This window comes from Acinonyx jubatus, chromosome F2 (genome assembly GCF_027475565.1).
Source record: "Acinonyx jubatus isolate Ajub_Pintada_27869175 chromosome F2, VMU_Ajub_asm_v1.0, whole genome shotgun sequence".
Classification (NCBI taxonomy): Eukaryota; Metazoa; Chordata; class Mammalia; order Carnivora; family Felidae; genus Acinonyx; species Acinonyx jubatus.
The window spans coordinates 298,569-325,851 of record NC_069394.1 but is presented as its reverse complement, the minus strand read 5'-3'; the positions used below and the strand labels follow the sequence as shown (position 1 = coordinate 325,851).

The following is a 27,283-nucleotide window of genomic DNA, read 5'->3' as shown; positions in this document are numbered from 1 at the left end:
TGAGGGGAAGGAGAGAGAAGCACAAGGTGGGGAGGAGGGAGAGGTAGTGGGGGAGGAGATCCCACACAGGGTGGGTTTGAAATGTGTGCAGCATCCTTCCTGGTGAAGGGGAGGGGGGTGGTGGGGAAGGGAGGGAAAACAGAAGCAGCGACAAGACCAAGAACACGCAATGAGGCGGAGCCCAGAGGAGCCATCCAGGCATAGGTGCCAAGGACCGACCGACAGAAAAGCTATAATGTGTGCCTCCAGGCTCAGGACTGGCCCCTTCTCTGGAAAGCCCTGCCCCTGCTGGGTCCACCTGCCCCAGTGCCTGCTGGCCAGAGGGAGGCCTCTACACCCAAGTCTCAAATCCAAATACCCCCATCTTCTTTTAAGGGAAGCAGTTTCTTGTGGACGTCCAAGCACATGGGGGTCTTTGGACCTCAGTGTGAAAAACATAAACATGGCTTAATGAAAATCTTTTTGAGTTATCCCAAGATAGTTTTATTATTGTAGGTGGTAAGGGGATTCTCTTTTAGAGTAAAGTGAAAACAAACATTTCTTATTCTCCCTGGAGAATCTGTTTCCCTATGGTCTCAGGGGGGATCCACAGATCCCTGGCAGAGAATCCTAGCTGCTGCCTCTGACAGGCCAGCTCAGGACACAGCACCTAGAACCTTCTGCCACAGGCCGACCTGGCCTTTCTGGGCAGGCTGTCAGGAACGTGGAAGGCAAAGGGGGCCTTGGGCTTTACACTGGCCACCAGGAGCCCAGAGAGCACTTTGTAGCAGGCAGAAGACTGGGTAGGGCCTAGCGAATGCCTCCTGTCTCAGGGCCTCTCCAACAGACTGTGATCTGAAGATCCTGGGGCTGCCACCTCTCAGTTGGTAACCCTGGTCTGAAGGCAGCCTTTCTGGGCCTTAGCTTCTTCCTCTGTAGGACGAGACAGGGACACCTACCTCACAGGTGCCCATAAAGGGCTGACCTTGGGGTCTGGTGCACAGCTCAGCAGCTGCAGCTGCGGGTATCACAGGGAGGACCAGGGCTGTGGCCATGTATGCCCAGAGTCCCAAGAGCCCCTCTGCACCCTGTACTGCCGTGGACAGAGCTCCCCAGGCCGGGACTGAGGGCTGTCTGCTGAGTGCCTGGGAGGATGTGCAGGGCCTACGGCCAACCCAGGGAGACTCTCACGGTGGTGTGGGGTGCTCTGCTTTGGGCCCACTGACCTGTCCTAGCCTTGCCAGGACACACCATGCCCTGTCTTTATGTGGGGAGATGGTGGCCCCAAGGGGACTGACAGAAGCAGCTGAGTCCCTGCTGCTATGCCAGGGATCCAGGCCTGCCCTGGGGCCTTAGTGCCCCCTGAGCCCTGGCTTCAAGCCTCAAAAGCCACTGGATCTGGCCAGAACCTGCCACTGCCACCTCTTGGCATGGACACTGCTGGGTCCCAGGGCTTCTAGCTCCCTCCTCACTACCCAACACCATCTTGGGCTGTAGTGTCCTGCTTAGCCCAAGCCCAGGCCCACAGGAGCCCGTTCGCTGTGCCCCCAGGCCCACCCGCCTGTAGCAACACGACTCGTGAACAGGCTCCGGTAGGAGCTCAGAGCCCCTCCACTCCGTTCCAGATGGGTGTGGCCCAAGGGCAGTTGAAAATTGTGGACTGCAGCTTCCCCTTTGTGTCCAAGGGCAGCATGCATCCAGAGAGCTTCCCAGAGGAAGGGGTGTTAGGGTTGACTGGTATTAGAGAAACAGAAATGGGGCAAGTCTGGGGAATGAGGTATGTGTACCAAGGCTGAGGGAAGTGCCAGGGGTGGGGCAGGGGCTGGTCCCAGAGCCCCGGTGCCAGGAAGGGAAGCTGACAGGACAACAGTGAGACCACCAGCTCTCCCAGCAGGGAGGGTACAGTTTTGGGTTAACAGGGCCTCCGTGGAGCTTGGGCAGCAGCGGGATGGGGGTGTGGATCTTGAGCCAGGCCCAGGAGAAGGGCAAGGCTGGTGGGGGAGGTTGGAAAACCCATGGGCTCCCACCAGGGAAGCAAGGCCAGGGTGGCCTGGGTTGGAGGTCAGGACTGGGCAGGCGCTGGCCCTCAGGGCACTTCCTCAGCAAACACTCACCTAGGGGGGCTTCCGCAGGCCTTGCCCAGTTCGTCCTCACGCCCCTCCCCACTGAGAGCCCAGCGTGAAGTTGGAAATTGTTCTGAAGCACCTCGGAGAAAGGCGCAGGGCAGGTGTGGCCTCTCCCAGGACCCTCTTCAGTGACCTGGGGCCTCCGGCTGGCTCAGGAGGCCGCAGGCCTGATGGTTAGTGCCACCCCACCAACACCCCTTCCAGCCCAGAAGCGGTTAGAGAAAGGAGGCCAGGCGGCCTAGGCCGGAGAGCAGAACTGTGCAGACACAGCGCACAGGGGCTGTGGGGAGAGGCCCTACCATCCGGCTCCTCAACATAAGGCTTGGGTTTCTTTCTCAACTTGGACTTCTTCTTAGTGTTCCTTTCCAGGAGCGCTTTCATATGCTGCGTCACTGGGGAGCAAACAGAGCCATGAGGACCACAGAACACAAAGCCAGGAATGCATGCCCACGCGGGTCGAGATGCGGCTGGCGAGGAGGCCCCTGGGCCTGCTTGAGGCTGACCCCCATCAGCTGGGAAGGTATTGCACCCCTGCTGGATTCCTCAAAGGGAAATAGGGCCATGGCCAATGCCCAGCTGGGGCCGAGGAGCACCCAGCCCAGCAGTGATGTGGTGTGTGTGGTTGTGTATGGGAACGTGTCTGGACCACGTGACCGGGGTAGGTACTGGGGCCCTGCTGAGCACTGTCAACCAGAAAGCTTTGGCTCTGTTCATGCTAGAGGTGGGCAGGAAGATGCAGGGAAGGTGACCCTGGTCAAGAGAAGAGAGGCAGCCAGTGCCTGACCCTCTAGCTGGCTGGAGGAGCCCCCAGCCCAGCCATCTGGCTCCTAAATGGCTGCACTCAGGGGTCCCAGGCTCCTGAGCTGGTGTTGGAGAAGGTGCCGAGCAGCACAACAGGCTTCTGGGGTTGATCTGGGCATGCCTCCCACTCTGTGCAAAAAAACCTTACCACTGTTGATAGGGAGCCCTTCGCACCCCCTCCATCCTGAGCTCTCTGGAAGGGAGTCTCTATGCACAGCCCACACTAAGGTTGGGAGTTTCGCTCTTCTCTGACAGTGGACCATTTACACAAATTATTTGTTATTCTTCTGCACAGGAGGTTGCTATCTTACCTATCATTTATTTTTATCACTAAGGACTTGTGGGCGTATCATTTCACACTCTGAGTTATAATCCAATACGACTTCATTTTCCCTCAACTGCTCCAGCTTTGGCCACTGGGAGCCCTTTCCGTTGGCTCCTGTGTCCTGACACACCCTGCCAACTCCCCGTGGCGCCACCAGCACTTTCTGACTTTGGGCACTGCATCGTGTACACTCCCTGCACCGGCCCTGGATTCAGCTGTTTTTCCAAGGAGCCCTGGTTCCTTGCAGTGGAAAATGGTATTAGGAACCAAGATCTGGGTGTGAGGTGCGCTCATTGCTTTTGGGGTGCTGACAGAGCTAGTAAAGATACATTTGTACACTAGCCCCTGTATATGCACATCCCTCCAATATCCCCACACCAATACTTCCAACTGTGATCCGCCACCACAGGACCCTCTAGACTCCTCTAACTCATTTGTAACTGCTGTATCTTTTTACTCTCTGAACAGTGTCTTTTGAAGAGGAGACTTAATTTTGTTAAAGTCCAATATATCAATGTTTTTCTCTTGTAGATAGTGCTTTAAGTATCACACATAAAAACCTTTCCCTAAGTCAAGAAAAACTTTCTCCTGTGTTTTGTACTAGTTTTACAGTTTTAGGCGTTTTTTATTTGTTTGCTTTTTAAATTTAGGTTTAGGACTTTCCTTTTTTTTTTTTTTGTTTGTCTTGTTTTTTAAAGTTTATTTGAGAGAGACAGACACAGCATGAGCAGGGGGTGGGAGGAGAGGTGGGTGAGAGAGAATCCCAAGCAGGCTCTGCACTATCAGCCCTTGAACTCATGAACTCACGAACAATGAGATCATGACCTGAACCGAAACCAAGAGTCAGACACTTAACCAACTGAGCCATCCAGACACAGCTACAGTTTTAGGTTTTATATTCTGGTTTATGATCTGAGGTAGCTTTTGCATACAACATAAAGTATGGGTTGAAGCTCATCTTTTTATGCATTTGGACATCCACCTGTCCCAGCACCATTTGAGGAAAGCACTATCCTTTTCTTCACTGACGTGCCTTTGCATCTCTGTGTAAGACTGGTTGATCATATATGTCTGGGTCTAGCTGTGGACTCTATTCTGTCCCACAGATCTACTATCTACCTTTCCAGCGACAGCTTATTCTCCTGGCTACTATAGCTTTGTGACAAGACTTGAAGTAGGGTAGGGTTAGTCCTCCAAATTTGCTCTTTTGTTTCAAAGGTTATTTTGGCTATTCCAGGTCCTCTGTATTTTCTATGGATTTTAGAACCAGCCTGTTAATTTCTAAATTAGGATTGAATCTATATATCAATTTGGGTGGAAGTAACATCTTGACACTATTGAATCTTCTGATTCATAAACATGGTATTTCTCTCCATTAACTTAGGCCTTCCTGACTTTCAGCAATGTTTGGGAGTTTTCATTGTAGAAGTTTTAGAAATCTTTTGTCAGATTCATCCCTAAGTTTATCATATTTTTAAATGCTACTTTGGGTTTTTTTCTTTTTTTAAGATTTTATTATTTCTTTTCTTAAAAAATTTTTAATGTTTGTTTATTTTTTGGGAGATAGAGACAGAGTGTGAGCTGGGGAGAGGCAGACAGAGAGAGACACACACAGAATCCAAAGCAGGCTCCAGGCTCTGAGCAGTCAGCACAGAGCCCAGTGCAGGGCCCAAACCCACAAACCGCAAGATCAAGACACGAGCAGAAGTCTGACGCCTAACCGACTGAGCCACCCACGCGCCCCAAGATTTTATTCTTAAGCGATCTCTATACCCAACGTGGGGTTCAAACCCATGACCCCAACATCAAGAGTCGCATATAACACTGAGCCAGCCATGTGCCCCCAGATGGTATTTTAAAAATGTTTATTTCCAGTAGTGTGTTGCTATTATGTAGAATCATGATTAACTTTTATATTGGTCTTATATCCTACAACCTTGCTAAACTCACTTATTGTAGTATTTTTATGGATCTAATAGAAGACTTCCTTTCCAATTTGGATGCCTTTTCTTTTCCACGACTTTGCACTGTCTAGGCCTCCAGCATGATGTATAGTAGATGCAGTGGGGTTGGGGGTTCTTGCCTTGTTCTTGATCTTGCGGGGAAAGCATTCAGTCTTTTATCATTATGTATGGCGCTGGCTAGAGGTGTTTCTTAACTGTGGTAAAATATAACCATAAAAATGTAGCCATAGAGCCATTTTAAGTGTACAATTTAGTGGTATTAGATCCATTCGCAATTTCACGCAGCCATCACATTTATTCCTAGAATCCTTACATCACCACAAACAGAAACCTTATACCTATTAAGCAAAAACTCCTCATTTACCCTTCCCCAGCTCCGCGTAACCTCTAATCTACTTTCTGTCTCTATGAATTCGCTTATTTTAGATATTTCACAAAGGTTGGATTATACAGTATTTGCCCTTTTGTATCTGGCTTCTTTCACTTAGAATAACTTTTCAAGGTTCTTCTGTGTTGTAGCATGTAACAGAGCTTCATTCCTTTTTATGGCTGAAAAATATTCCATTGTATCAACAGACCACATTTTGCACATCCATTCACGTGCTGGACACCTGGGTTGGTTCCACTTTTTGGCTACTGTGAATAATGTTGCTATGAATATTGCTGTACAAGTATCTGTTTGACTTCTTACTTTCCATTCTTTTGGGTACTGAAGGGTTTTAAAAAATATTTGCCTTTTATCTGGTTGAAGAGGTTCCCTTCTGTTCCTAGTTTGTTTAGAGTTTATATCAGGAATGCAAATGTTGGATTTTGCCAAATGTTTTTTCTGCACTTATTGGGATGATCACATGGTCTTTCTTTTTCACTGTTGCTATGGCAAATTACATGGAATTTTAATGTTAAACCAACCTTTCATTCTTCAGATAAACCCTGCTTATTCAAGATGCATTATCTTTTTTATATATTGTTGGAGTCAATTTGCTGACATCATTAACAATTTCTGTGTTTAGGAGAGCTGTCTGTGCTTTTCTTTTTTTGTAATGTCCTTTTATAAATTTGGTATGGAATGAACTGAGAGATATTCCCTCCACTTCAGTTTTCTCAATAGGTTTGTAAAGAATTGCTACACAAACAATGGACTGTTTGGTAGAATTTACCAGGGAAGCCATTTGGGCCTTTAATTTTCTTTGTGGGAAGGTTTTAAGTAACAATTCAATTTCCTTAATAGATACAGGATTTTTTTTCTTTTTTTCTTTTTGGTTGTCTGTTGCTTATTGAGTGATCTTTGGTAGTTTGTGTCTTTCAAGGCATCTCTCCATTTCCTCTTTTTAAAAATTTTTAATGTTTATTTAGTTTTGAGAGAGACAGAGAGAGCAGGGGAGGGGCAGAGAGAGGGAAACACAGAATCTGAAGCAGGCTCCAGGCTCCGAGCTGTCAGCACAGAGCCTGACGTGGGACTTGAACCCATGAAATGTGAGATCACGACCTGAGCCAAAGTCCAATGCTCAAACAACTGAGCCACCCAGGCGCCCCTGCCCATTTCTTCTTAATTGTCAAATTTACTGCATAAAGTTGTTTGTAACATTTCCTTTTCCTTCTACATGTTAAATCTGTCGTGATATCATCTCTCATTCTTGAGATTGATAATTTATATCTTCTTTTCATTGTGATTAGTCTAGCTAGAGATTTATCAATTTCATTAATCTTCTCAAAGAATTAGCTTTTTGTTTCATTGACTTTCTGCATTGTTTTTCTGTTTTCACTTTTATTGATTTCTACTCTGATCTTCATTATTTTCTTTCTTCTGCTTGCTCTTGGTAGCATTTATTTTTTAAGTTTCTTAAAGCAGAAATTGAGGGGTGCCTGGGTGGCTCAGTCAGTTAAGTGTCCAACCTCAGCTCAGGTCATGATCTCGCCGTCTGTGAGTTTGAGCCCTGCATGGGGCTTTGTGCTGATAGCTCAGAGCCTGGAACCACCTGCTTTGGATTTTGTGCCTCTCTCTCTGCTTCTCTGCTGCTCACGCACTGTCTCTGTCTCTCTGTCTCTGTCTCTCTCTCAAAAGTAATTAAACATTAAAAAAAAATTAAAGTAGAAACTGAGGTCACTAATTTGAGATATCATTTTAGAATAATCTCCCTCTAAGAACTGCTGTGGCTGCATCCCACAATTAATGTATGTTTTGTTTTCATTTTCTTTCAGTTTAAAATATGTCCTAATTTCCCCTTAGGTTTTTAAATTTTGTTAATGTTTATTTATTTTTGAGAGAGAGACAGACAGACTGTGAGTGGGGGACAGGGGCGCAGAAAGAGAGGAAGACACAGAATCTGAAGCAGGCTCCAGGCTCTGAGCTGTCAGCACAGATCCTGACGCAGGGCTGGAACTCCCAAACTGTGAGATTATGTATGACCTGGGCTGAAGTTGGGCCCTCAACCGAGCCACTCAGGTGCTCCCCAATACCCCCCTCCATTAAGGTTTTTATTTGATCATTGGGCTATTTAGTAATATGTTCTTTAGTTTGCAGATATTTAGGGATTTTCCAGATATCTTAGTGTTAGTGACTGCTAATTTAATTGTGTTGTGACTAGAGAACACACTTGTATGATTAACCTTCTTTAGCATTTCTTGAGACTTGTTTTATGGCTCAGAATATGGCCTATCTTGAAAATGTGGCTGGGATTTGAGTCCAAATGCTCTGGGTCCAAAATTTATACTCCTACCTATTCTAATGGTTGCTGCTTTTCTTTCTTTAAAAAAAAATTTTTTTTTTTTTTTTTTTGACAGAGAGAGAGAGCACGCAACATGAGCTGGGGAGAAGCAGGGAGAGAGGGGGACAGACGATCCAAAGGCCTGATAGCAGCGGCCTGGACACTGTGGGGCTCGCAACTCATGAACCGTGTGATCATGACCCAAGAGGAAGTCGGACACTTAATCAACTGAGCCACCCAGGCACACCTATGGTAGCTGCTCCGTTTCTTAAACAGACTTTCAACTAGTCCTTCTGTTTCCAGCTTCAAGGTCACACCCTTTCCAAACCGTTGCTAGAGGAAGCTGGCTCCACCCACTGTGCAGCTCTTAAGGGTTTGCTACCTACTTCAGCTTCTAAGCCTTGCCACTGTCTGCTTGGGATCCACATTTCTTGGTCTGCCACGCCAGCTTCCTGCCACTTGTTCATGTACTTTTCAGCTTCCAAAACATAGTGTTCATGCTCTTTGTCCTTGTGGGCTTTATTATTTTTATTGCAGTGAAATATACAGAAGATAAAATTTACCATTATAGCCATTTTTAATTGTACAGTTCAGTGGCACTAAGCACATTACTTTTGTGCAACCATCACCAACCATCTCCAGAACTTTTTCATCTGTCCAAATGGAAACTCTGTAGGCATGAAACAAGTCTCTACCTGTCCCTCCCCCAGCCTCTGGCATCTGCCATTCTTTCTGTTTTTAGGAATCTAAATATTTTAGGGCCCTCTTGAGTTGACTCATACAGTATCTTTTTTGAATTGGCTCATTTCACTGAGCATATTGTTCTCAAGTTTCATCCATGTTGTACATGTGTCAGAATTCCCTTCCCTTTTTTTAAGGCTGAATAATATTCCATTTTATGTATGGACCACGTCTTATTTATCTATTCACCCACTGATGAACACTTGAGCTATTTCCACCTCTTGGCTATTGTGAATAGACTGCCATGAACCTGAGTGTACAACTATCTGTTCATGTCTCTGCTTTCAATTCTTTGTGGTATATACCCAGAAGTGGAACTGAGGGATCCTATCGTAATTCCATTTTTAATTTTTTGTGGAACTGCCACACTGTTTTCCACAGTGGCTGCAACATTTTACATTCCCTTGTAAATTTGTTTTTCTCATTTTAAAAATTCCTTCCCTGTTCATTAGTTCAAGGTGGAGTCCGAGTAACTGTATGTGTCAAAACTGACACCTTTACCCGGAAGGCCTAAGTCTTAGTGCATTAACAGTAAAGGAGACTCCTCAGGGTCTGCACCCCTCCACGGTGCTGCTATGTGGAGCACGTGGGAGGGCTGTAATCGGTGATGTCTGCTGAGACCCTGCGAGGGAGGTCCTGAGGAGACAAGTGTCGTGAAAGCATTCTGCTGGGGGCTGGCACAAAGGTACGACCATGTGTGAGACAGGGCTAAGCTGGGGGTCAGCAGACAGGTGAACTGGGGTTCACTGCACTGGCGCCTTGGTCTCGCACAGTGGTGACCACACAGATGTCACACGTGTGCTGGCACCCAGGCGAGCAACACAGCTCAGGGTGCAGCACCACTTGGGAGCCAGGCTTACTTCTGCCCTTGCCAGTGACCCCAAGACAAGGTGCACTTTCCTTTCTCAAAGCACAGGCCACACCTTCTTGGCTGACGGGGCCTGCCTTCCTGACCAGCAGCCAGCAGCACCTATGTCCTCGATGCGCCAGTGGGAGGAAGCACAAGACCTCCCCTCTGGTTCAGCACTGAGCAGAGCGTGTAGCAGACGCTAACCCAGGAATGGTCCTGGGGCTGGTTTCTGGCTGGAGGGCAGCCCTGTGTCACATGTGAGATCAGATCCCACAACCCAGAAGGTCCTTCCTGTTGGTGGGACCACACAGACCCCACCTCCTTCTCTGGGCTGAGACCACCTGGGCCTCCCTCAGTGTGGGTGGATGTTCAAAGTCATGGATGTCCAGGCTGACCACCAATTTCCCCATAAACACCAGCCCTGTCCCCATGGTGCAGACACTAGGACGAAGGCCCACAAACCTCTGTGCCATGATGAGTGTCCTGCTGGGCCCAGCACGGGGCCCAGAGCTCAAGTTCCTCATAGGAGCCCCAGCTAGCTGGCTGGAATGGCCCCAGGAGCCTCTGGCCTCTGTCTGTTCACTGCTCACTCACCTTTTCACTTAGCAAGCCCTCCCTGGGGCTCCGAGGGCTACGTGTTGAGCAGTGGACACACACTTTAAGGCCTTTGTGGAATACGCTGAAGTGAACCACAAAGCTAACGGGGGCCCATCTTGTCCTACAAAGGCCAGAGAAGACGGAGGCAGACCCAGGCCGCCCCGGGCCACCCGCCAGGTCGCATGTTCTGCATGTTGTGGGAGCCACCTGGGGAGAACCATCTGCTGTGTTCAGTGACCCTGCTTCAAAAACTGTATGCCTCATGAGAATCTCATGGCTTCTAAGATCTGCCACTAAATGGCTGATGTGCTGAATGGTGCCTGTGCTCGATCCGCCTTCCCTAAGACCCACCACTGCCCTGGTAGCCGCAGCCCCCATCATTGTGTGCATACATCCTGGCCTCACACGCCTGGCCAGATCAAGGTAGACAGTCGCTCCCAAAGAACAGCAGCCCATGGCATCTGACCTAGAAAGTGCACGTCTGTGCACGTATCTGCACACGTATGTGTCAGGTGCTGGTTCCATGCCATGCCTTGTGGACACTCATGACTGGGTGGCAGACAGCCTGCTGCAGGTGCAGGTGTTATCTCTGGCCCTGTCCCCTCTCTGCCTGGCCTAGGACTTGTGCCAGCTTTACAGGCACCGTCTGGTTGGCAAGACCATGGCCCTGAGTCCTCCCCCAAGGAGGCCAGGCCTGGGACCAGACAAACCTGATGCATGGCTTTGGGGATCCCTTGGCAGAATGTGGCCCCACGCTTGGCCCCAGGCAGCCACCAGCACCTGGCTACTCATGCTGGTCGAACCTCTGATTCTTTGAGGTGGCTCAAGGCCAAGTCAGTTCGCAGTACCTTGGTGGCCTGGGGCTAAGCCGATGCAGGCCTGAGTCACCATGCTCCTCCCTATTCTCAGGAGCCAGAGCCCTGCTCTGGGACCCTCCAGTCTCTTCCCCACTCACAACAGACAGCCTGAGTCCCCTGGGATGGCTACCCCTCCAGGCCACAACATGGCTGAAAGCAAACGCAGTTAAGCACACAGGGCTGCCTGATGGCTCTCCCATCAGGCAGAGTGACCAGCTGTGAAGGCCTCAGCACAGTGGATGCCCGCTGGCTGAGACATGGATGCCAGTGCTCATCCAACCTCCTTCTTTCTGACCTGTTGGCCTGTGGCTGGGAACCCTGTTCTAGGATTGCCTGTGGTTCTTCTCAGGGCTTCAGTGCCAAGGAGGGGCTCCCCAAGGACCCCACATCCTAGTGGAATCCTAGGACATGGACCCCAGAGGACATGTGTGTCTGCTTGGAGGTGCTGTACCTGCCTCCACGTACCTGCTGCCAGCGCCTACCAGGACGTTCTTGCCACGGCCCTTACCTGAGCTGGTGGCAGAGCCTGGGGGGGGCAAGGGGTCTCGCGCACTGAGTCTTACCTTTGGTGTCATTGACGGGGTCCATGTGCCGGTAGATGTAGCCCTCCAGGTAGGAGTGGAACTTGGGTGTGGGTGGGAAAAAGGCCAAGCAGATGGCCATGAGCTCCCAGCCGCGAGCCAGGCTCTCGAGGCGGAAGTTCTCCGTGGTCTGCCGGCACAGCTGGATATAGAGCTCATCCCGCAGGCCCTGCACGCTCCAGCCCTTGGTGGCTATCTCCAGGGCCACATGTAGCGGGTCTGCCTTGGCGCGCCGGTCGCCCATGTACATCTGGATCAGTTTGAAGATCTCACAGGCCTCCTTCTTCACATGGCGGTCACTGGTCACAATCATGGGCTTCTTGATGGACTCACTGCTCCAGGCCAGCATGTTGGCGATGGACACCTTCCGTCGGAAGAGGCCCTGGGTATGTGTGTTGAAGTGCTTGGAGGCCCAGTTCTCGATGTCAGTTTCCGAGGATGGCTTGCGCAGAGTGAAGGTGGGGAACACACAGCTAGCACTGGGCATCACGCTGCGGGCCTGGCGGCTACTCTCAAACTGGGCACAGGAACCGAGGTCCTCGGACTAGGAAGGACAGAGGGGCCATGAGGCGGGTGTGCGCCCTACACGACCCAGCCAGGAGAGAGGTGTGTCCCCCACCCCCCCACCACTGTCCATGAGGCTGCTGGAGAGGCTTGTGCCTCATTTTGTTCTACCCACCTCATAAACACACAGCTGGCGAGGGGACCCAGAGAGGCCCTTCGTCCAATCTTTACCCTAGGGGCTCAGCCTCTGGGAAGTGTTCCCTACTCTTGCGACTAAGGGTTGTTGGTTGGGGCGGGGGGGGGGGGGGTGTCCAGTGCAGGTCTGGGGGCAGGAGGAAGCCATGGGTGTGTTTCATTGGCTTTCTGGGCTGTGGCCTCAGGTGGGAAGAAGCTGGGGAATGCTGCCCCCATTGGTGGCGGAAGGATGCTGCCTCCTGCTGGCCTTGCCACTGCTGTTTGCCTTGGCTTCTGCTAGTTCTATGGGCTCTGAGGTTGGGAAGCAGATGAAAAGGGCAACCCCGCCAGGATGCGGAAAAGCCCATATGCAAAGTTCCACAGAACACGTCAATGTCACTTCTGGTCCCCTACACTGCCTGCCCCTTCCCATCAGAGCCTAACCCTTCCAACGAAGATCCTCGCATGGGATCATGGGCAGAGTGAGGTTGTGCAGTGGCAAGGTCGGCCTACAAGGGGGCCTGCACTGCAGGCCTGGTCTCCCACGAAGCTGGGGAGGGAGGGTTTGCCCCAGGCCCCCTCCCTGCCTTCTTAATGGCTTCAGCACAAGTGTACGAGGTGTCACTGGGGTAACACCCCTTTCTTTTCTCAGCTCAGACAGAAATGATGCTCTGAGCTCTCCAGCCTGGAGGGGCACAAAGGCAGCCCCGCCCAGGGACACTGGCGTCCCAAGGTTACAGGGCCCTTGGGCATGTCTTCCCTGGCAGGACTGGGGGTGGAAGTGGGGAGCCCAATACCGGGAGGCCCTCTGGCCATTGCCAGCTCTGGGCAGATGCCAGGCCTTGGCTTCATACGGCAGACTGGTCGGAAATGTCAGGGGTCAGGAGGTGAAAACTAAGATACTGGCCCACACAAAATTCTGGGACATCAAGCTCCAGCACATGATCTAGACAGAAGATACACGTGGGCTCAGAGGGCCTGACTGACGCCGGCACCTGGCGCTGAGCAGGGAAGGACAAGCCAGACCAGGCCTCTGGACCAGGTATCTGGCCTCTCCTCTTCACTGGGAAAAGCTCTGAGCAAGGGTGCTCGACACTCCGCCTGCACAGTTCCTCACCTGAGAGCCCATTCACAGGTGGGAGGACAGAAGCTCAGGGGCTCAGTGGTTGGGCGGCTGCCCACCCGTTTCCCCTGCATTCCCTACGTCTGTGACCTGGAGGGAGTCAGGGCACAGCCTCTGACCCCCAGACACCTTGACAGCGTCCTGCCAGGCCTTAGCAGGAACCGCGGTGAGGGAGCCCCACTGCCTGTCCTCATGCCTGTCGGGAACGGAGTGCCACCTGCCCCGCCTCTACCCAGGGACCCCGGCCACACCTCCCTACCTGTGAGGGGTGAAGGTAGGGCTCTGGCGACGCCAGGTTGGTCTGCACAGAGATGCTCTTCTCCAGTAGGATCTGGGGGAAAGCGAGCCTCTCTAAGGCGCCCCTCTGCCAGTGCTTGCTCTCCTGCTGGGCCAGAGCCTCATCCTCACTGAAGGCGCGCACCACAGGCCCAGGCATGGGCAGAGGCACTGCCCCATCGCTCTCATAGCCTGAGCCGTCCTGCTGGGAGTCCCAGCTGCCTCTCTGCTTCGTGTGAAAGCGGGCCTGCTGTGCCTCCCAGGCCAGCCGGGCCTGCGCCAGAAAGGGCTCAGCCTCGCCAGTCTTGCCCTCTGCACGTTTCACTGGGGCCAGGCCGGGCCCACACAGGGGCCGCTCCTCAGCCGGGGGCTGCTCAGCGAGGAGGTCACGGTCCCCGGGGACTTCGGTGGACGAGGCGCTGGGGACATGGCACAGAGAGGGGTTCCTGCTCTTCCTCTTGCGGGTGCCCGGGGAGTAGCCTGTTGAGGACATGGTGTCCTGCTGGCTAGACCAGGACATAGCATCGTCTTGATGTCGCAGCTCAGGCCCCTCCATGCTGCTGTAGTCCCCAGAGGAGACCCCCAGGCGCTGATCCCGCAGCAGGCAGGGGCTGGGCTGCAGGGGCAGTGAGCCACCCCCAGGATTGGGTGCATACTTGTTCCTTGGGCCTGCACGCAGCTTGGGGCTTGAGCTGGCCTGCTCCACGTACACCAGCTGCCGCACGTATTCCTTGCCTGCAGGGCTATACTCCAGGCTCAGGAAACGCTCGGGGCACTTCTGCCTGGTCAGCACCAGCTGCTGGTAGGGCGAGGCGGAGCCCTGCTTGGGTGACTGTGGGAAGGGTGCTGGTTTGCGGCCTGGAGACCGCTGGGGTGAGCCAGCTTGATAGCCCCCGCCAGCCTCGTACTGGACGTCCATGGGCGGCTCATCATAGATAGGAGCCTGGTACTCCACGGGAGGCTCCTCGTAGAGGGGGGGCTCATAGGCGTAGCGTGGGGAGGAGGGCTGCGAGTCGCTGGTAGGCTTGCGTGGCTGGGCCAGCAGCGGGGAGCAGCTCCCCAGCTCGGCCCTCTTCAGGAAGGGTGATGGCCTCCGCTCAGGGAAGAAGACGGGGCCATCAGATTCTGAGGCAAACGTCTGCAGGCTGGGTGAGTGCTGCCCACCAGAGGGTCTGCGGGAGCGGCCGCCAGACTGGCTGTCTAGGGCATAGCCATTGCCCTGGGAGGAGAGGAAGCTGGGCTCCCGGTCCGCAACTTTGATGAGCATACGCTCCTTGGTGCCTGAGTTCCACCGAAGTGAGGAGGTCCTGGGGGGGGGAGGGGGACAGGCACAGGTTACCTGGGGGAGGTTCTGGGTGGGTGGGGAACAGGCACAGGTTTTCTGGGGGGAGGTTCTGGGGGGGACAGGTTTCCGGGGGAAGGTTCTGGGTGGGTGGGGTACAGGTACAGGTTTCCTGGGGGAGGTTCTGGGTGGGTGGGAAGACAGGCACAGGTTTCCTGCGGGGAGGTTCTGGGTTGGGGGGGGGACAGGCACAGGTTTCCTGGGGGAGGTTCTGGGGGGGGGACAAGTTACCTGGGGGAGGTTCTGGGTGGGTGGGTGGGAGGACAGGCACAGGTTTCCTGGGGGAGGTTCTGGGGGGGGGAGGTCAGGCACAGGTTTCCTGGGGGAGGTCCTAGGTAGGGGGACAGGCACAGGTTTCCTTGGGGGAGGTTCTGGGGGGGGGGACAGGTTTCCTGGGGGAGGTTCTGGGGGGTGTGTCAGGCACAGGTTACCTGGGGGAGGTTCTGGGTAGGGAACAGGCACAGGTTACCTGTTGGGGAGAGGTGGAAGTTTGGCCCAGCTATCAGCCTGAACCCATTACCTGCCAGTCTCAGCCTCATAGGTATCTGGGGTCATGGCCCAAGAGGTCTGGTCATTTCTCAGCGTCCTCCTCACCTCCTAAATGGGAGCTTCAGGCTTCAGGGGCCTGATACTTGCCGGGGGGGCTTCTCTGTAAATGACCTGTGCATGCTTCATTGCTGGGGCCCTGACTCCTGGGCAGTGCAGCCTAGAGTGGCTGTGCTCCTGTCCTGGGAGGTCCCTGCACATAGTAGCTCCTAATACAGCCCTGCAGCCTTCCCCTCCAGGGGGCTCTCCTGCCCAGACAGCTTCCCCCAGGCCCGCCCCCACCTCTGGTACCCATCATGACATTCACTACAAGGGCTTCTGTGTGTGCATCTCTGCCCTGGTCCCACCCCAGCACTGGGCACAGAACTATTTCTACAACAGATAGCCAGGGTGGTCCTTCCAGCGGCCTAACTCTGGATTCAATATGGTTATCTCTCTGTAGGCCTCACTCCTGGGTTCAGTACCTGCCTGTGCTCCTATGGGGTGGTGGGCCACCTATCACTGCCCGCCCCCCCCGCCCCCAGCATCTCAGGTCCTGTTTTTCAACCACACTCCCCTCCTACAACTCTGCCCTCACCCATAACATTCTGCACCTAGGCACAGATGAGAAAACTTTCTATAGCACTTTTAGGTTCCCAGCAGCACGGAGGGGAAAGTACACACACTTCACATATACCCGCTGCCCCCACTCGTGTGCGATCTCCCCAGCTGTCAGCATCCCCGCCAGAGTGGTACCTGCGTCCCAGTCAGTGAACGTACACGGGTACCTGATCGTGATGCCTCGTCAGCAGCCGGCATCCACAGTTTACCTCAGGGCTCACTCTAGGCCCGCACATTCTGCGGGTTTGGACAGACGTGTAATCCGTGTGCCCGATACTGAGAGTGTCACACGGAGTAGCTTCACTGCCCTGAATCCTCTGTCCATCCCGTTCCCCCGGCCCCCGGCCCCCGGCCCCCACTCGTCTTTTACCGTCTCCACGGTTTTGCCTTTTCCAGAATGTCACAGACTTGGAATCGTACCGTGCGTAGCCTTTTCGGACTGGCTTCTTTTACCTCGTAATATACATTTAGGGTCCCTCCAGGTCTTTTCACGGCTCGACAGCCCGTTTCTACTTAGTGCCGACCCACATCCCGTTGTCTGGGTGGACCACAGGTTGTCCGTTCACCTGCTGATGGACACCTCGGCTGTTCCAGGGTTTGGGGGCTCTGAATGAAGCCGCTGTGAACACCCATGTGCAGGTTCTCGTGTGGACACAAGTTCTCATCTCCTTTAGGTAAACAGCAAGGAGCGTGACTCCAGGATCACGTGGCCAGAGCATGTTTAATTTTATAAGAACTCTCCAGACTGTCTTCCAAAGTGGCTGCCCCATTCCGTTTTCCCACCAGCCACGAGCGAACGTTCCTGTGGCTCCGCGTCCTCACCAGCATCGGGTGTTGTCGGTGCTCTGGATTTTGGCTGTTCTAGTAGGTGTGCGGGCGGATCTCGTTGTCTTAATTTCCATTTCCCAGATAACATGTGATGTGGAGCATCTTTTATATGATTGTTTGCCATCTGTTTATCTTCTTTAATGAGGTGTTTGTTAAGGTCTCTGGCCCGTTTTGTTTTTTATTTATTTTTTAATGATTTATTTTTGAGAGGGAGAGAGAGAGAAAGTGTGAGCAGGGGAGGGGCAGAGAGAGGGAGAAAGAGAATCCCAAGCAGGCTCCACACTGTCAGGGCAGAGCCCGATGAGGGGCTCAATCTCACAACCCTGGGATTGTGACCTGAGATGAAATCACAAGTCAGACGCTTAACCGACTGAGCCACCCAGGCACCCCACTGGCCCATTTTAAATTCAGGTTGTTTCCTTACTGTTGAGTTTTAAGAGTTATTTGTATATTTTAAATAACAGTCCTTTATCACGTCTAGCTTTTGCAAATATATTTTGTTCCAGGCTGTGACTTGTCTTCTCACTCTCTGACAGCATCTTTCACAGAGAAGAAAATTTTAATGTTAATGAAGTTCCACTGTATCAACGATTTCTTTCATGGATGGTGCCTTTGATGTTGTATCTAAAAATCATCACCATACCAAAAATCGTCTAGGTTTTCTCCTGTGTCATCTTGTATGAGTAAGTTCTGAGTTTTACAGTTAGCTCTGAGATCCATTTTGAGCTAAGTTTCATGCAGTAAAATCTGCGTCTAGATTCATCTCCTTACATGTGGGGGTTCAGTTGTCCCAGCTCTGTTTGTTGCAAAGACCATCCTTGCTCCGCCGAATTGCCTTTCCCTATTGTCAAAATCAGTTTACTATATTGTCGTGGGTTTATTTCTCTATTTTCTTACACTGACCTATTTGTCTATTCTTTGCCAATACCACATTGTTTTCATTAGGGTAGCTTCACAGTAAGTCTTGAAATCAAGAGTATTAGTCCCCCAACATTGTTCTCCTTGAATACTGTGTTAGGTATTCTGGATCTTTCACCTTTCCATTAACTCTTAGAATCAGTTTGTTGATATCCACAAAATACCTTGCTGGGGTTTTTTGATTGAGGTTGCACTGAATCTATAGATCAAGTTGGAAAGAACTGACATTTTGACAATATTGAATCTTCCTGTCCATTAACATAGGATATCTCTCCATTTATTTAGTTCTTGATTTCTTTCATTAGAGTTTTGTAGTTTTCCTCATATAGATTTTGTATATATCTTGCTAGATTTACACCTATGCATTTCATTTTTGGGGTGCTAATGCATAATGGTATTAGTTTTAAATTCCACTTATTCATTGCTAGTATACAGGAAAGAAACTGACTTTTGTAAACTTACTTTGTATCATGCAAACTTGCCATAATCACTTACCAGTTCTAGGAGTTTTTTGGTCAATTCTTTAGGATTTTCTACATAGATAATTTTTAGGCTGATATTCTAAGGACTACGTATGAAAAACTGTAGAGATAATTTGAGGCTCTGGGTTTATCTTTGTTTCTGACAGGCAGCTGGGGAAAGGGCAGATAACCTGAATCCCATGTCAGACTGAGCTGACGGGAAATCAGGTTTAGGTTTGAAGGCTGGTTTAGGTTTGGGGGTAGCCTTTCAGGGGTCCACATGGAATGTTAACTAGAGCTCCTTTTTGTGACTCTGACTTTGCAGTCATGGAACCACTCAAAGGTCGGCTCAGCTTCTCAACTGTCCTGGGGGAGAGGCAGTATCTTATGTGTGCTGGGTTACTGATCCCTCCTCAGCCCTCAAACCTTAGTAGATCTTCAGGACAATTTCGTCTATTTTGTTCTCTGTGTTTAGGCTGGTCTCAGAGAAGTTAATCTACCGCTGCAAAAGTAGAAATCCCAAGTGTCTTAAACCAGTCGTATAGTTTGCCATCTCTGCCTCCGTCCTCTGATTACTGCTGGATCTTTCTGCACAAGGCCACGACTTCCAATTACTGGAGGTGGGTGAGGCAGCCTACTCCAACACGCCAGTTACATGGCCCACTCAGCACAGCCAGGAACCGAACCCACCAGTTGACAATGATGCCCAGCAGCTCGGCTTCGCTATCCTGAGGAGAAGTCACACAGTAGCAGGATTCAGGATGCAGGCTCCCATTCCTGGGAACTCTGCTCCTGGTTGCTGGCTTTGGAATCCAGAGATCTGAGACTGGATGCCAGCCTGTTGCTCCCTGGTTGCGGGGCTTGGGAATATCACTTACCATCACTGACTTAGTGTCCTCCTTGGTTCTTATGAGAATTAAGTAACATAATGTGCATATGATAAAGTCCTCAGCTCAGTACTGACATACAAGAAACACTCAACAAGCATGAAGCATTATTTTTGTACTTTTTTTCATCATTCAGCAGGTAATGACACAACCCTGGTGCCAGGCCCCCCTCAGGGGCCATGAGGTAAAGAAAGATCCTTGCCTGACAGAGGGTGCTGAGGGCTGTGGCCTGAGGAGGCATGGCGTGGCCTGTCCGTTGTGGGCCATCAAGATCGTGCTGTAGGACGGGGCGCCTGGGTGGCTCAGCCAGTTAAGCATCTGACTTCGGCTCAGGTCATAATCTCATGGTCTGTGAGTTCGAGCCCCGTGTTGGGTTCTGGCCTGACAGCCTGGAGCCTGGAGCCCGCTTCCGATTCTGTCTCCCTCTCTTTCTGCCCCTCCCCTACTCATGCTCTCCCTCTCTCTCTCTTGATCTTTCTCTCTTAAAAATAAATAAAGATTAAAAAGAAGAAGAAGAAGAGGAGGAGGAGGCGGCGGCGGCAGCAGCAGCCAGGAATTACTCTGCTACCACCTCCTTAGGAAGTGGGTATCACGTGTGCAAAATGCCTGCACTCCTAAAACTACAACTTGCTATTCTCATACCCAGCTCAGATGGCACCCAGGGCGGCAGGGCCAGCGCAGCAACAGGCCACCAAAGCCCAGGTGGTCACATGTACCCTGCAGAGGGTGGGGGGCTTTGATAGGCAGCCCACCAGAGCAGTGCTCAATGCACCCACACTGGTGCAGAACATACCCTCAGTCACATACCCACACTGATGGGCCCAGACAGGCTCAGATTCCATCCCCTATCAACAAACCCAGTTAGCACTTCCAACACTGATCTTTAAAACGTCGGAGCAAACCACCAAAGACCCCTCAGGGGTTCAAATTCCTCACTTAACACTGGTATCACTCCTGTTGGTCTGTGCTGAGGGCACCCAGGCCACCAAGAGGCATGGAACCCCACCTGGATCTATGAGTTGGCTGAGGATGGCCCCTGCTCAGTCTGACAGATTCTGTGCCCTTGGGTCCTAAGGGTCATCTCTGGAACCTTCCAATACTCTGCAAGGACAACCCATGACCAAGAGAGACCAATCAATGTCCACTTCCTTCCTTGTGATTAACACCAATCTTCCTGACTTTGCCTGGGGAAGCACTGTGACACATAGCCTAGAGCTCCAGGAGAGAACATGCTGAGGATCGCCCAGGGACTCACTCCTCTGTTAAGAGCAATGGGCTCCACAGCTCTCCAAACTGGGCAGTGACAAGCTTCTTCCAGCTTTCCCAAAGCTGCCACATGAGCCTGGAGGCCACTCCAAAAGGCCTCTACCCATGCGCTGGTGGCCCCAACAGCTTTTCCTCATGTTCCTCTGGCTAGTACAGGGCCCCCACGTGCTGCATACACCTAGCTCATTGCTTCTTGTTGAGCCAGATGCTTCTCCAGCTCATCTAAGAGCTGCCAGAAACACCACCCTTGAGTCAGAAGACAGGGCCAAGTGTGACACAGTGGGTTCTACCTGTAGTGAAGAAGTTGTCCATCCACATTATAATCCCGGTAAATTTCATAGTCCTTCTCAAGGAACACTCCTGGTGGCGAAGAGCTGAAACACAACAAGATGAAAAAAAGACACGAGCATGACTGTAATACGTTTAAAATATGGTACATTCAAAACAATAAACCTTTCACTCTTAAGAACATAAGCGTCCTTCTTTATGTTTCTCAGGAATAACCCCAGTGTCCAGCCCACAAAGCCATCCCCTTCACCATGTCAAATGGATATTTCCTCTACCCTAAGCCTGCCTCACTGCACATGGCCTGGACAGAATGGGCTGGAGACCCACCTGCCCTCCAGCAGGGACAACCCCGCTGTGGCCCCTTCCAGAAGCTGGAGGACAGACAAAGACTTCGACTGCTCCATCCTGGATGTTAGGAGCTTAGATGACTTGGAACTGGGGCTTCTACTCTAAGGCTATGGTGATGGGGTTAGTGAGACTTTGGCTAGATGACCTGAGAAAGAAGCAGGGTTAGAAATACTCTCATTGGGATGATAAGCTTCTTAAGAGTGGGGGTGTGGAGCACAACAGGCACTCATTATCTGGGAAAGAAATTAGTGGGTGATTATATTGGCAGATGTTCAAAGGCATGTGGGCAAATTAATGTCTAGTTATGATTTAAAATCTCTGTAACCCAGAAGTAAAAGAAAATTTACTTAACCTTATCAAGAATATCCATATTAAACTCAAGGCCTGCATAATATTTAGTAGTAAAAGGCTGAAAGCATACTCATTAAAGTCAGAATAAGAACATGTCCTCTTACCGCCAGTATGTCGTACTTTTGGAAATGCTAGTCAGTGCGGTAAAGACAAGAAAAAAAAAAGAGATTTAAATATTTGAAAAAGAGAAAATTGTCATTAGTTGTGAACTTAGAAAAAGTAAAGGAATCATGGGAAAAACTACCAAAAGGATTAGGGAGATTGTAATGTTGTATCACTCACATGAAGTGAGAGACGAGTATCTGTGTTTCAGCAGAAACTGGTTAGGAAAGAAGTTCATTTTCATCACAGCAATAACCACCACAGAAAGAAACTAAAAATCCAGGAATTAAGTTAAAAAGGAGTATGTTGGGTCAGTATGAATAAAATTATAAATATATGAGGTACTTAAAGAAATGTGAATGCATACAAGTTTCCTTGGATTGGAAAATTCAATAATTATGAAGATATACCTTCTAAATTGGTTAATACATTTAATGTATTCTATTCTATAACATTTCCAATAGAAAGAAATGTTTTTAAAATTTAGAATGTTTGGCAAGTTAACCCCAAAAAATAAACATGTAAGAATAACTAAGAAACATCACAATTCCAGACTTTAGCCTCTACTACAAAGCTGTCATCATCAAGACAGCATGGTATTGGCACAAAAACAGACACATAGACCAATGGAATAGAATAGAAACCCCAGAACTAGACCCACAAACGTATGGCCAACTCATCTTTGACAAAGCAGGAAAGAACATCCAATGGAAAAAAGACAGCCTCTTTAACAAATGGTGCTGGGAGAAGTGGACAGCAACATGCAGAAGGTTGAAACTAGACCACTTTCTCACACCATTCACAAAAATAAACTCAAAATGGATAAAGGACCTGAATGTGAGACAGGAAACCATCAAAACCTTAGAGAAGAAAGCAGGAAAAGACCTCTCTGACCTCAGCCGTAGCAATCTCTTACTCGACACATCCCCAAAGGCAAGGGAATTAAAAGCAAAAGTGAATTACTGGGACCTTATGAAGATAAAAAGGTTCTGCACAGCAAAGGAAACAACCAACAAAACTAAAAGGCAACCAACGGAATGGGAAAAGATATTTGCAAATGACATATCGGACAAAGGGCTAGTATCCAAAATCTATAAAGAGCTCACCAAACTCCACACCCGAAAAACAAATAACCCAGTGAAGAAATGGGCAGAAAACATGAATAGACACTTCTCTAAAGAAGACATCCGGATGGCCAACAGGCACATGAAAAGATGTTCAGCGTCGCTCCTTATCAGGGAAATACAAATCAAAACCACACTCAGGTATCACCTCACGCCAGTCAGAGTGGCCAAAATGAACAAATCAGGAGACTATAGATGCTGGAGAGGATGTGGAGAAACAGGAACCCTCTTGCACTGTTGGTGGGAATGCAAATTGGTGCAGCCGCTCTGGAAAGCAGTGTGGAGGTTCCTCAGAAAATTAAAAATAGACCTACCCTATGACCCAGCAATAGCACTGCTAGGAATTTATCCAAGGGATACAGGAGTACTGATGCATAGGGGCACTTATACCCCAATGTTCATAGCAGCACTCTCAACAATAGCCAAATTATGGAAAGAGCCTAAATGTCCATCAACTGATGAATGGATAAAGAAATTGTGGTTTATATACACAATGGAATACTACGTGGCAATGAGAAAAAATGAAATATGGCCTTTTGTAGCAACGTGGATGGAACTGGAGAGTGTGATGCTAAGTGAAATAAGCCATACAGAGAAAGACAGATACCCTATGGTTTCACTCTTATGTGGATCCTGAGAAACTTAACAGGAACCCATGGGGGAGGGGGAGGAAAAAAGAAAAAAAAAAAAAAAAAGAGGTTAGAGTGGGAGAGAGCCAAAGCATAAGAGACTGTTACAAACTGAGAACAAACTGAGGGTTGATGGGGGGTGGGAGGGAGGAGAGGGTGGGTGATGGGTATTGAGGAGGGCACCTTTTGGGATGAGCACTGGGTGTTGTATGGAAACCAATTTGACAATAAATTTCATATATTAAAAAAAAATATTCTCAAGAAAAAAAAAAGAATAACTAAGAAAAAGTTCAGAATTGATAATGGGAGTAATAATTTTTACCATTAGATACAAACAATATTATAGAAGCAAATAATTAAAACAGTACTGTACTGGTAGAGAACTACACAGATCCTGGAATGCAGCAGAAAACACAAATATTGACCTAAATGTATATAAGAATTTAGTAAACAGGAATTAAAAATTTCATACTTAGCAAGTACATTGGAAACAAATCACGTGTCTAGCAATGGGAACTCATATTCGCTCAGTATTGTTCATACTGAGAAACAGAATGCAATTGTGGAAATACTGTTGTACTATTTTTTTTCCAAATTCTTTTAATTTAATTTAATTTTTTAAATTTACATCCAAGTTAGTTAGCATACAGTGCAACAATGATTTCAGGGGTAGATTCCTTAATGCCCCTTACCCATTTAGCTCATCCCCTTTCCCACAACCCCTCCAGCAACCCTCAGTTTGTTCTCCGTATTTTAAGAGTCTCTTATGTTTCATCCCCCTCCCTGTTTTTATATTATTTTTGCTTCCCTTCTGCTGTTGTACTATTTTTTAAACTGCAAAGGGGGCCGCCTGGGTGACTCAGTCAGTTAAGTGTCTGACTGGATTTCAGCGCAGGTCATGATCTCATGGTTTGTGAGATTGAGCCCTCCGTCAAGTTCTGCACGGACATCACTGAGTCTGTGTGGGATTCTCTCTCTGTGTCCCTGGCTGACTCGTGCACATGCACTCTCTCTCTCTCTCTCTCAAAATAAATAACTTAAGAAAACAAAACTGCAAAGGTAAATGCCAGAAAACTGATACATAGCATTTAATGGGCTTTATAATTTTTCTTCCATGTAATTATATGTACTTTCTACAACTAATGTGCATTGCTTCTCGAATAAAAATGTTATTTTATTTTATGTTTTTAATGTGTATTTATTTTTGAGAGAGATACAGAATCCAAAGCAGGCCTCAGGCTCCAAGGTGTCAGCACAGAGCCTGAAGCGGGGCTCAAACTCCCAAACCGCGAGATCATGACCTGAGCTGAAGTCAGACACTTTACCAACTCAGCCACCTAGGCGCCCATAAAAATGTGAGAATAAATGAATAGAAGTTGAAGTTGAATAAATGAACGGCAAATGCTGGTGGTATTTCCTAACATGTAATCATGCTACAGAACAAAAAGCTAGAAACATGAAGAGTGATGTGCGCAAACACATCTGTAAGGTGTCTATACATGTATCTACCTCAGTTGGTACATCCCTCCTCCTTCCGGCTGGCCACCAAAAGCCGACAGAGATCCCGCAGAGCTGGGAGCACCTGGTGGTTGGCCCGAGTTGCAGCTATAACCCGTATGTTCCTGTGCTCATTGTGGCTTTGTCACTTGTACCCAGGCCAGGTTGACACACAGTTCTTTTTTCTTCAAAGCCAAAGCCAACACAGTTTTTCCACCACCAGGATGGCACCATTACCTTCTGGAGGTATTCAGACCTCCTCCTTTTGAATTCTATGGTGTCACACTTCTCTGGGCCTTCAAGGACTCTGACATTTTCCTTTCCATTTCTAACTCCAGCCACCGGTACCCAGGGCTCACCTCTCCTCCAGACTGCTGCCGAAGCATTCCATGCGGGGCCTGGGCTGGGGGCAGGGACACAAGATGGGTAACGCAGACACATTTCTGCTGCCACAGAACTCGCCCTCAGTGTGGGGCCAACACAGAATGAACCAGATCCTCAGGCATCTGCAGGACCCAGACATGGAGCAGGCCCAGGGAGGGAGGTCAGAGGCAGCTCTCTGGGAGGCGTGTTTGGGCAGTGAACAGGGCAAACAAGAGACCAGGCAGAGGAACCTCAAGGAGGAAGAGTGTGGCACTCTCCAGGACAGAAATGAAGCCGCTGTGCTAAGGCGCAAGGAGCAGTGAGTGGGGGAACCGTAGGGGGTTTGAGCCAGATCACACATTTTCCAGTACCAAACTATAGTTCCAGCAGGACTTCCAGACCTTATGTAAGTGCCAGTGCAGACGAAATTTCCCTGTTTCAAAACCTGCTTTACTGTGTAACTGAAGAGCTTCCAAAAACTTGCAGTGGGAGTTATTAATCTGCAATGTAAGGGCACACTAAAAGGCAAATATCAAGAGGAGAATATAAGAGAATTTTTTAATAATAAACATTATTTTTAATAATATTATTATTTAATAAACATTTTTATTTAATTAATAACATTAAATTATAAAATTAATTATTTTATTTAATTAATAACATTATTATTTAATAAATAAACATTTATTTTTGAGAGACAGAGACAGAATGTGAGTGGGTTAAGGGCAGAGAGAGAGGGAGACACAGAATCCAAAGCAGGCCCCAGACCCTGAGCTGTCAGCACGGAGCTGGCCATGGGGCTCGAACCCACAAACCAGGAGATCATGACCTGAGTCAAAGTCGGACGGTTAACTGACTAAGCCACCCAGGTGTCCCTAAGAGAATTTGATAAATGCCTTCCAAGTGATGCTCACAGATTGATAATCAGTATTTAGCAGTAACCACCAGTGTAGAAAGAAACTTTCAAAGATGAAGTATGTAAAATCTCATCACAAGCCACAACAGATGAATACCTACAACTGGTTTGGAAGGTAGGGCAGAGCAACTCCCTATGATTCCTCTGAGCAGCCCCTCTAGCCTTCCTGCTGTTCCTTGAGCACATCAAGAGCCCTCCCTCTTCAGGAGCAGCCCCTCTCTCAAAATGAACTGTGAGGGGAAAATCCATCAATCAAAGCTGACCCAGAATTGACACAGATGACAGAATTAGTAACGAGAATGTTACCACTTATTAAAACTGTATTCCATATGTTCAAAGGCTAAAAAAGGACCAAACATGGTAAGCAGAGAGAAGAAATAGATAACAAGTTTCAATCTACATTCCAGAGAACCCTGCAATATCTGAAATGGAGAATACACTGGAAGGGCTTAACAACAGGACAGGCGTTGCAGAAGAAAGGATTAGCAGATTTGTCTTTTTGTTCTTGTTGTTTGTTTTTTATTTGAGAGAGAGACAGAGAGTGTGTGTGTGCACACGCACATGCACGCACACAAGCAGGGAAGGAGCAAGAAGAGAGAGAGAATCTCAAGCAGGCTCCATGCTCAGTGCAGCACCCAACACAGTGCTCGATCCCATGACCCTTGGATCATGACCTGAGCCAAAATCAAGAGGGGGGCACTCAACTGAGTCACCCAGGTGTCCCAAGATTAGCAAATCTGAAAGCATAATAGTATAAACTACCCAATGAAACAGAGAGAAAACAAAGATTAAAAGGAAAGAAAGAAAATAAGGAAAATTCGAGAGCATCAGTGAGCTGAGGCGTACTCTACATACGATTGGAGCTCTGCAGGGATGATCAAAAAAAATATCTGAAGGAAAAAAACCCAAACATTTCCCAAACTTGATGAAAACTATAAACCTATAGGTCCAAGAAACCCCATGAACCCTGAGCAAGAAACATGAAGAAAACTACACTAAGGCAAATCATAAATTGCTTGCAACCAGCAACAGAGAACATTTGAAAAGAAGCAGAGAGAAAGGACACGATCTGTCCAGACACAAAGTGAGGAAGAGGACAGACCTTTCACCAGAAGTGACGCGGCTGAGGAGGGCAGTGTGGCAAGATGGGAACACCGTCCACCGAGAATTTGAGACCCAGCAGGGACACGCTTCACAGATGAGAGGGAAATACT

General features: G+C 49.2%; 1 protein-coding gene across 7 annotated transcripts in view; it reads right to left on the bottom strand.

Annotated features, from left to right (window-relative positions):
* ARHGAP39 (Rho GTPase activating protein 39) overlaps window positions 1-27,283 on the bottom strand; it is a 110,139-nt gene that overhangs the window by 5,456 nt on the left and 77,400 nt on the right. For 2 of the 7 annotated variants that reach the window (XM_027063567.2, XM_027063569.2), the window contains 4 exons: window positions 20,742-20,825; window positions 13,587-14,910; window positions 11,509-12,070; window positions 2,405-2,497 (listed from right to left, as the gene is read on the bottom strand). In XM_027063567.2, coding sequence (XP_026919368.1) covers window positions 2,405-2,497; window positions 11,509-12,070; window positions 13,587-14,910; window positions 20,742-20,825 — 2,063 coding nt within the window. Of the gene's footprint in view, window positions 1-1,536; window positions 2,498-11,508; window positions 12,071-13,586; window positions 14,911-15,376; window positions 15,415-20,741; window positions 20,826-25,027; window positions 25,636-27,283 lie in introns of those variants that run through there. The other 5 variants (XR_008292526.1, XM_027063570.2, XM_053208144.1 and 2 more) reach the window with 5 other exon arrangements.